At 46.1% G+C, this 10300-nt stretch overlaps 1 protein-coding gene across 1 annotated transcript in view; it reads left to right on the forward strand.

Moving 5' to 3' along the window:
• The window catches only part of ITGAV (integrin subunit alpha V), a 78397-nt gene extending 68524 nt beyond the window's left edge, over positions 1-9873 (forward strand). The window contains exons 26-30 of the mRNA XM_056861201.1: positions 2565-2678; positions 5676-5789; positions 5882-5992; positions 8138-8260; positions 9705-9873. Coding sequence (XP_056717179.1) covers positions 2565-2678; positions 5676-5789; positions 5882-5992; positions 8138-8260; positions 9705-9800 — 558 coding nt within the window. The 3' untranslated portion in view covers positions 9801-9873. The remainder of the gene's footprint in view (positions 1-2564; positions 2679-5675; positions 5790-5881; positions 5993-8137; positions 8261-9704) is intronic.
• The last annotated feature ends 427 nt before the right edge of the window (positions 9874-10300 follow it).

Below are 10300 nucleotides of genomic sequence, written 5' to 3' on the forward strand. Positions count from 1 at the left end.
GTTGCTTTATTCCATTCCAGGAATAATGGCATTTTTTTTGGAAGCAGTGAAGTAATTCACTATATATAGTAGAATTCTTGAGTTATGAACACCTCGAGAATAAGGGTCATACATCCGCTTCGTACATTTCAAATGCCATTAACACCTGCCTCTGTCACACCACCCAATAAAGACTTGCTAGGGCACTGTGCCCAGAACTTCTAGGGCAGTGATGGCGAACCTTTTAGAGACCGAGTGCCCAAACTGCAACCAAAAACCCACTTATTTATCGCCGAGTGCCAATGCGGCAATTTAACCTGAATACCACCCCCAGAGGGGGCCCAGAGGGAGAGGCTAGGGTTGCCAAGTTCCTCTTCGCCATGAGTGGGAGGTTTTTGGGGTGGCGCCTGAGGAGGGGCGGGGTTTGGGGAAGGACTTCAGTGCCATAGAGTCCAATTGCCAAAGTGGCAATTTTTTCCAGGGGAACTGATCTCTATTGGTTGGAGATCACCTGTAATAGCAGATCTCCAGCTAGTACCTGGAGATTGGCAACTAGTTCCTTAGTGTTTTCTCTCTACATATCAAGATAAATGGAAAGGTGTTTGGAGGATGGCTTGTGGGCACTTCAAAGGTGGAATAGGACTGCACGCCCCTCCGCCCGCACAGACCCAGAGGGTGCCGGAGAAGCCGCTGGAGGGAAAGAAGGAAGGAAGGAAGGAAAGAAGGGAAGGGAGGGGGAAAGGGAAGGAAGGGAGGGAGAGAAAGAAAGAAAAAGAGACAGAAAGGGAGAAAGAAATGGAGCAAGGGAGAGAAAGAAAAGGACAGAGGGAGACAGAAAAAGAAAGAGGCCATTTATGCATGGGAGGTTTTGCCTTGGATTTGCCACTCGGTGGGGCGCGGCGGCAGGCTTGTGAGAGGCAAGCAGGGTGGGGCAGAGGGCGCCTCCTTCGCACCCACCGACCAGCCATGCCCCTCCGCCCGCACAGGCCCAGAGGGTGCCGGAGAAGCCACCGGCCATGCCGAGTGTGAGCGCTCGGCTTCTGTTCCCCGCTCTCCCACCCGCCTGGCTGGCCGCGCACGCTCCAGCGGCGGCAATGGCGGCAGCTTCTGTGGGAGAGTCCGGGGGCCACCGCCAATCATGTCGGAGGTTCCCCACCCCTGGGCTACAGCCTCCCCCATCCGGGGTGGGGCAGAGCTGGAAAAGCCAGCGGCTTGGAGGAACCGTGCGTGCCGGCAGAAAGGGCTACGCGTGCCGGAAGTGGCACCCGTGCCATAGGTTCGCCAACACGGTTCTAGGGGATGGTCTGTGATCATACTGGCTGTATTTTGTGCATTCCTTTTGCTCTTGTTGGCACAGTATTACCGGGCCTGTCTCCATCACCCCATGCTTCGGAGAGTTTCTTTTTCCCATGAAGAAGAAGAGTTGGTTTTTACAAGCTGGTTTTCTCTGCCACTTAAGGGAGAATCAAACCGGCTTACAATCACCTTCCCATCCCCTCCACCCCACAACAGACACCCTGTGAGGTGGAGGGGGCTGAGAGAGTGTGACTAGCCCAAGGTCACCCAGCTGGCTTCATGGGTAGGAGTGGGGAAACCAACCCAGTTCACCAGATTAGCCTCCGCCACTCATGTGGAGGAGTGGGGAATCAAACCCGGTTCTCCAGATCAGACTCCACCGCTCCAAACCACCGCTCTTATCCACCACCACGCTGGCTCTCCGGAAGTTCCATTTTTAAAGAATGATAAGAACAGCACATTGGTATTGAGGTGCGTTAGGAGAATCCAAGGGAGCTGAAGGACAGAGCATAAGAGTAGTCTTGCTGGATCAGGCCAGCTGTCTGTCTCATCCAGGGGCCCCCAAACCTTTTCAGCCTGTGGGCACCTTTGGAATCCTGACACAGGGTGGTGGGCAGAACCATAAAATGGCTGCAGCCGGAGGCAGAACCACACACACACAGAGGACTCCTAAATGCAGGGGAGAAGAGGGATGGTTTTTTAAAAATACACTGAGAAAGAGCACTACTTATGCTTTATTCAGGCAACCGTTCCGTTTCAAATTTCTGCAATTCCTAGTCCTATTGCATTGCTTATTAGATGTATGGTCCTAACGATTGCAATGATTTACACTGTATAATCCGCCGTGAGTCGCGGTGAGAAACGTGGTTTTTTAAAAAACATTAAAAAATACATGAAGTATAATAAAGAATATATATTAAACCAGTCGGCATACAAGTTGCTTTGCACAAATGCTGAGGGAATTCTTTTCAAGATGAGAGACGCAGGGAGCAAATAGATTTTGGAAGGCTGCGATTCAAGCACACTCTAATTCAACCTACCTGGGCAGACCTTGCCTGCACAAAATCTGGTCATGGAGTCACTCGCTTATGGGCTCACCTGGTGAGTCTTAGTGAATAAGCAGCTTGCCGAACGAGGCAGGTCAAGAGAGCCCGGATTTTTTGCAGACTTCGTATCACATTTAACTCTCAGGTGCTCCTCTGTTGGCTGCTTATCAGCAGATAAAGTATTTAGGGGTGCATGTGTTTGTACAAAAACCATTGAACTTTTTCTTGACGCTGCCTCTCTAGATGTCGGCTACTGGACAAGATGAAAAGAATGAAACATTGAACGGAGAAGACAACCGCGATCACCATATCAATCGGAGGGATCTGAGCGCTGCAGAGGGAGACGTACAAACTTTGGTAAACAGCTTTGCACTGATTTCTTTGCCAGTAATCATTTGCCATTTATTTTAATTATGGTGTGAGAATTTTAGGAGCACTTTTTGTGTCATAAGGTTGGTGGAAAGTGCTGTCAAGTCGCAGCTGACTTACGGCAACCCTGTAGGGTTTTTAAGGTAAGAGACATTCAGAGATGGTTTGCCATAGCCTGCCTCTATGTAATGACCCTGGACTTCCTTGGTAGTCTCCCATCCAAGTACTAACTAGGGCTGATCCTGCTTAGCTTCCGAGATCTGGGGACATCAGGCTAGCGTGAGCCATTCAGGTCAGGGCCTGCTAGTCATACCCCTATCGAAAACACTAAAGAGAACCGATTTATAACGCTGTCTACTCATAAAGCATCTTGGGCACCCTAAACCCATTTCAGGTTTTCGGAATACATAGCTCAAATCAAATCAAATTTATTAATACGGTCAACTGACCAATCACATGCCAACACATCAAAATTTCCAGACACAATAATTTTGCACCGCAGAATCACAGGCTTCGCATACAAATAAAGGTGTAAGAGCAATAAGAACAAACCCCTGATTAAAATTATCACCTTAAAATTGATAAAATTGTAAAATATTCTAACGATCATTCTCTAATAAAGCTCTGCGTACTTTAATAGCAACAGCGCAGAACTTGGCAGTTTGGAGCATAAGCTGAGGGTCTTCTAATAGGAGCTTCTTTGCCAAAAGCTCAACGGACTCTTCGGGGAATATACCAAGGGGGAGGGGGAATAAGCTTTGATCTAACTTCATGGTAGAATGGGCAACATATCAGTACATGTTCAATGGTTTCAATGTCCCCTGTCCCACATGGAGAATAAATAGCCCCAGTCTGCACCATAGGCCTTTCAGTGCACGCTTGGAACACACAAATGACACATTTCCATCATTCACCTCGAGAAGAAGAGAAGAGTTGGTTTTTATATGCCGAATTTCTCTACCACTTAAGGGAGAATCAAACCGCCTTACAATCACCTTCCCTTCCCCTCCCCACAACAGATACCCTGTGAGGTAGGTGAGGCTGAGAGAGCTGTGACTAGCCCAAGGTCACCCAGCAGGCTTCATGTGTAGGAGTGGGGAAACGAACCCAGCTCACCAGATTAGCCTCCGCCGCTCATGGGGAGGAGTGGCGAATCAAACCCAGTTCTCCAGATCAGACTCCACTGCTCCAAACCACTGCTCTTAACCACTACACCACGCTGGCTTAACCACTACACACCCTGTCTCTGGCACATCCTCCTCGGCTTCTGCGTTCTGGCAGACGCTGAAGGCCATTCGAAACGCAGCATACACGCTTCTCTGGCAACAGCCCCAATAGCATTTTTCCCCCGAAGGGGAGGGAGGCGCACGGCATTACCTCAGCCGCTGCAGAGTAGCCAGCAGTGGGTGTTAATGGCCCTCGCTAGCCATGATTGAATGCCCCATGTTTATTGCAATTCGGATGCCTGTGATGTACAGCGGGCAGGTTACCCCGGCTGATTCATTCACTGAGTCACCAGGCTTGACAAATGACTCCTCCTTCGAGGCCTTTCCAGGGATGGGAAATGTCAAGGACTCTGGAATTCTAAAAGAATGCGCCGAGGGTGTATCTTTTTATCCAGCTCTCTCAGTTCAAGGACGAGGCCTCCTGTGGCCCAAAAGTGTTTTATTAGTGTCGGGGAAAGACATTGTGGGAGGAAAAAAGAGGACCTTGTCCCTCTCTTTTTAATTTTGCTTTCAAGTTTTTAGCGCATCGTCAAACATGAGGATGTGGTGACATCAATTTGCATTCTGAACGTAATCAGTGTTACTTACACACATAAACACATGAAGCTGCCTTATACTGAATCAGACCCTTGGTCCATCAAAGTCAGTATTGTCTACTCAGATCGGCAGCGGCTCTCCAGGGTCTCAGGCAGGGGTCTTTCACATCACCTACCTGCCAAGTCCCTTTAACCGGAGATGCCGGGGGTTGAACCTGGACCTTCTGTGTGCCAAGCAGATGCTGTACCACTGACTTACGGCCCCATCATCAACACAAACTGCTGTTGTTTTACTTAGGGACGTGGCAGATTGGGAGGCCAAAAAATGGACCTTAGACAGGTCCCTGGCCCTGCACCGCCCCTCCTATGGAGGTGGGAGGGATGGAGGAAGAGCAGACAGCCTGCCTTGCGCAGGGAGAGAGCCATGGTCTTGTGTCTGCCTGACCACACAAGCGGGTGGAGGCTCCCTTCCGCCTTGCTTGGGGCCCGGTGACCTTAATGACCAATCTGCCTCTGGTCTATGAACACTGACTTACAATGATAATATCCCCCAAATGATCAAATGCACACGCTTCAATCACTGCCCAATGTATTCTTAGCGGCAGCAACATTTTATATGGCCCTGTGGCGCAGAGTGTTAAGCTGCAGTACTGCAGTCAAAAGCTCTGCTCATGATCTGAGTTCGATCCCGACGGAAGTGGGTTTCAGGTAGCCAGCTCAAGGTCGACTCAGCCTTCCATCCTTCCGAGGTCGGTGACATGAGTACCCAGCTTGCTGGGGGTAAAGGGAAGATGACTGGGGAAGACACTGGCAAACCACCCAGTAAACAAAGTCTGCCTTGGAAATGTCGGGATGTGACGTCACCCCATGGGCCAGGAATGACCCGGTGCTTATACAGGGGACCTTTACCTTTACCTTTTTTCTTCCAAAAAGCTTAGGGTGGTCTATATGGTTCCCTCCCATTTTTATCCTCTCGACAACCCTGTGACGTTGAAGAGCAAGATTCTAGTCCAGCAGCATACTAATTCCATCACAAGTAACCTTTTTTTTTATTGAATCGAGACTTCTGAAAACCTTTCTTAACCACTACAGATCAAAGAACAAGTTGTCCAGATACCAGAAGTACTGAACGCGTGGCAAATTCTGTGCTACCTGGCTTCTCGGAAGATGAAACATGAACATTAAAACCATTGTACATTATTTGTCTCTTGTTTTAACCTCAGGGCTGTGGAACTGCTGAATGTTTGAAGATATTCTGTCAAGTTGGTCGCTTGGAAAGGGGAAAGAGTGCGATTCTGTATTTAAAATCTCGCCTCTGGACTCAGACCTTCATGAATGTGAGCATCTGCTGCTATTTTATTATTCCTGCTGTCTCGTGAGACTTCTAGATCTTGCTGACATTCCTTTTTTTTTCTCCTTCCCATTAAAGAAAGAAAACCAGAACCATTCATATTCACTTAAGTCGTCCGCATCCTTCAGTGTGATCGAGTTCCCATACAGGAATCTTCCCTTTCCTGAAGACGTTCACAATTCTACAATAGTAAGCCGTTTTGATATTTGAAATGGGTTTGACCCGTAGCGACATAATTAAGGTGAAAAGATCAGGGGAAATGAAACGCTCATTTGACCAGCTTCCACCAATTTTTTACCAGCTGATATTAAATGGCGCACCGTTGAATGAGCTTGATTTCATGCTGCTTAAGCTTTTAATTAAATTTTAGCCTTCAGTTAAAAGCTTTAGATGAATAGCTTGATCTTTGCATTGTTGTTTTAGTAGGAACTGGCTCTGGCACGCAGATTAACATTTTGGTCTGATAGCCAGACAGTGAAAGCCACAAATCATAGGCACCATAATCCTCTGCCCTCTGGCTTGAAAGAAAGTCCCCCTGGGTTCAATACAGCTTCCTCCCAAGCGTGCGAGCATAAGACTCCACTCAATGTAGTTTCTCAAAGATCCCTAAAGCAGCTTATGATATATAGCGATTAAAAGCAGCGAAATCACTGAATAAAAACTGCAACTATTCAAACAAACATGTGACGTTGAAAGATGTTAAAAACAAATCATATAAAAAAGGTAAAGGTAGAAGAAGAAGAGTTGGTTTTTATATGCCGACTTTCTCTACCACTTAAGGGAGACTCAAACCGGTTTACAATCACCTTCCCTTTCCCTCCCCACAACAGACACCCCGTGAGGTAGGTGGAGTTGAGAGAGCTCTAAAAGAGCTGTGACTAGCCCAAGGTCACCCAGCTGGCTCTGTGTGTAGGAGTGGGGAAACCAATCCAGTTCACCAGATTAGCCTCTGCCACTCATGTGGAGGAGTGGGGCATCAAACCTGGTTCTCCAGATCAGAGTCTACCTCTCCAAACCACCGCTCTTAACCACTACACCACGCTGGCTACACCACACTGGCCCATAGGGTAACGTCACATCCCGACGTTTACTAGGCAGACCCTGTTTACGGGGTGGTTTGCCAGTGCCTTTCCCAGTCATCTACACTTTACCCCCAGCAAGCTGGGTACTCATGTCACCAGCCTCAGAAGGATGGAAGGCTGAGTCAGTCTTAAGCGGGCTACCTGAAACCGACTTCCATCGGGATTGAACTCAGGACATGAGCAGAGCTTTTGACTGCGGTACTGCAGCTTACCCCTCTGCACCATGGGGCTTCTTCCCAATCATATCAAAAGGTGGTCTTTTGAAAACCTTTTTCAACGTGAAATGTGGCTATTGTTTTCTAACGATTTCAGATCCAGGCACAATGCATCTTTTCCCTTGATTCTAAGGCTTTTATTCACTGGCCTTGTGTTTGTCAAGGGAGTGAAGCATGGTTCTGCAGCACGTGATATAACGTTGGTCTTGAATGAAGAGCACAAAGGGGTGCACCAGGAAAACACAGTTGCGATGGCAGAGTATTCATTATTTGTTTTTATTTATTTGTGTTCTTTATTTATTTAGAACGTTTCTCAGCCGCATTTCTCTCTTGCAGAACTCGCGGCGGCTTACAATATAAATAAAACCTTATTTAAAGCACCATAAAAACAACAATTATAAAACCCACAAAAGTCACAGTTTTAAAAAGTCCAGTTAGGACTGCCAATAATAGAAGTTATTTTACACAGTTATTTCACCCTACTGATAGTTTTTGTATTTATTTTTTCCCTTCGTTTATACTCCACCTTTCTCCCCAGTGCGGACCTAAAGTAGCTTATGTTGTTCTTCTTCCCTTAAGGAGGGGACCATGGCTCAGTGGTAGAGCATCTGCTTGGCATGCAGAAGGTCCCAGGTTCAGTCCCCAGCATCTCCACTTAAAGGGATTAGGCAAGTAGGTGATGTGAAAGACTTCTGCCTGAGTAGACGAGTGACTTTGATGGACCAAGGATTCATGTAGAAGGCAGTTTCATGTGTTCATGTGTTAATTTTATCCTTACAACAAGCATCCTGTGCGGAAGGTTAGGCTGAGAGTGTGTGGCTGGCCCAAGGGGCACCCAGTGAGCTTCCATGACAGAACAGGGATTCGCACCTGGGTCTCCCAAATTCCAGTTCAGCATTCTGACCACTACTCCAGGCTGGCTGCCACGCTGTCGTGTTTGTGAGAAATTTTCACAGCTTGTCATTCATGCCATGATATCCTCATGTTGTATCTCTCTCTCAAAAAAAATGTTTTCTTTTTTTGTCTTTTTGTTTTAGGTTACCACAAATATCTTGTGGGGTATCCAGCCAGCTCCCATGACAGTGCAAATATGGGTAATCATATTGGCTGTCCTGGCAGGGCTATTGCTTTTGGCCCTCCTGATTTTTGTAATGTACAGAGTAAGTGGTGTATTTAATTGTTTAATTGTTTTCTTTTTTTAAATCTTGGTACTGATGTCAGGCCCTGACCTGGGTGGCCCAGGCTAGCCAGGTCTCATCAGATCTTGGAAGCTAAGCAGGGTCAGCCCTGGTTAGTCCTTGGATGGGAGACTACCAAGGAAGTCCAGGGTTGCTACGAAGAGGCAGGCAATGGCAAACCACCTCTGTTCCTCTCTTGCCTTGACCATGAGGGGTTGCCATGTCTCCTGCGACTGGACAGTACTTCCCACCACTGATCTCACACTACATGTGGCCTGAAACTGTCTCCTGTTTCAGCATTTTGCAAAGTCCTTTCACTTGTCATATGCCAGGGCCAGAGGCAGAGGAGCATGGTCAGGAGCGGTCCAAGGTCACAGTCAGGCGATCTATAGAGTCCAGGTCAAAATGTAGTCCATGTGATCTATAGAGTCCAAAATGTAGTCAGGTGATCTATAGAGTCCAGGTCAAAATGTAGTCCATGTGATCTATAGAGTCCAAAATGTAGTCAGGTGATCTATAGAGTCCAGGTCAAAATGTAGTCCAAGAGAAAAGTCGGTTCAATTCAGAGTCAGAGGTCCATACCTGTGGTTTCTGTTAATTTACCAGATAGACTACCGAGAAAAGGGGGGGGGGGCTCAACCAGAAAAGTACAGGGAACCCAAGGGTTGAGCTGGAAACTGAAAATTCTTATAAAGTAATATATTTTATTGGTGTACACAATAAAATGGATTAAAACACTGGCCCTGGAATACAGGCTACATATAAAACCACCAGGATAAACTGTTACAGAAATAATCAGGGTTGTTGATGATATACAAAATATAAATGGCCAATAGACCCTACGCCTCTTGAGCCTTCCTCAGTGGTCAAATTATACAAAACATTATTATTAAAAACACAAGTATCTGGTCCAAAAATAGTTTATATTTCCAGATGTGTTGGCTAATATATTTTGTCACTTGTTGATGTTACAACACATCCGGAAACATAAAAAATGTTTGCAGTAGATACTTGTGTAAGCAAATTACCAGGCTGAAAGACCTGTGATTGGTGTTATTAATTTACATCTAGCCACACGGGATATAAGGTTTATAAATTTCTGATATCATACCTTGTAAAGTGCATTTCCAGAGGTGTTTTTAATAATCGTGTTTTGTATAATTTGACTCAAGAGACTGAAACACCTCGGGTCTATTGGCTATTTATATTTTGTATATCATCAACTGCACTGATTATTTTTGTAACAATTTATACTGGTGGTTTTATGTGTAGCCTGTATTCCAGGCCCATTGATTTAATCCGTGTTATTGTATATGCCAAATAAATATATTACTTTTTTCTGTTAATTTACCCCCAGCCATACAAGTGAATGAACCTCTGTTCCCAATATGCAATGTGATTTTTTCTCTTTCTCTCTTCGATACAGATGGGATTCTTCAAACGGGTGCGGCCACCTCAGGAAGAACAAGAAAGGGAACAGCTGCAGCCCCATGAAAATGGAGAAGGGACATCAGAGGCCTAAACAGTGTTTTAGCTGTGTCATTTACTGAAATATTTTACAGTTGCCAACGTCTTCCCTTTAAAATCTGCCTTTTTCTCTGTTAAGGGTCAGAGAAATCGAGAACTGCGCTGCAAAATGTCCCTGAAACATCGGGAGTGGTCTTAACTGCAGAATCAAAGCAATACGTTTTTAACTTCCCTCATATTAATCATGTTCACACATGTGACTAACACTTGAGTACACTGATGAGCATATTTTAGTGCCACAATTTTCCTTATCCAGCTTCGGAAGGTAAAAAATGTTTTCATTGTATGGATTGGTATGACTTGAGCGGTTACCGAGATGGCATTTATAGTTTGCAAACCTGCAGCTACTACTACATCGGTTTAATGAACTACACGGACATTAACTAGAGACCTGTACTCTTGAATGTTCCCAACTGGACTTTCCCAAGGTTCCTACAAGTTCTTCAAAGTACTACTCACCATTACAGATCTGCTTCAGTGATCTCCCTCCTGATG

This window comes from Euleptes europaea, chromosome 15, assembly GCF_029931775.1.
Source record: "Euleptes europaea isolate rEulEur1 chromosome 15, rEulEur1.hap1, whole genome shotgun sequence".
In the NCBI taxonomy this organism is placed as follows: Eukaryota; Metazoa; Chordata; class Lepidosauria; order Squamata; family Sphaerodactylidae; genus Euleptes; species Euleptes europaea.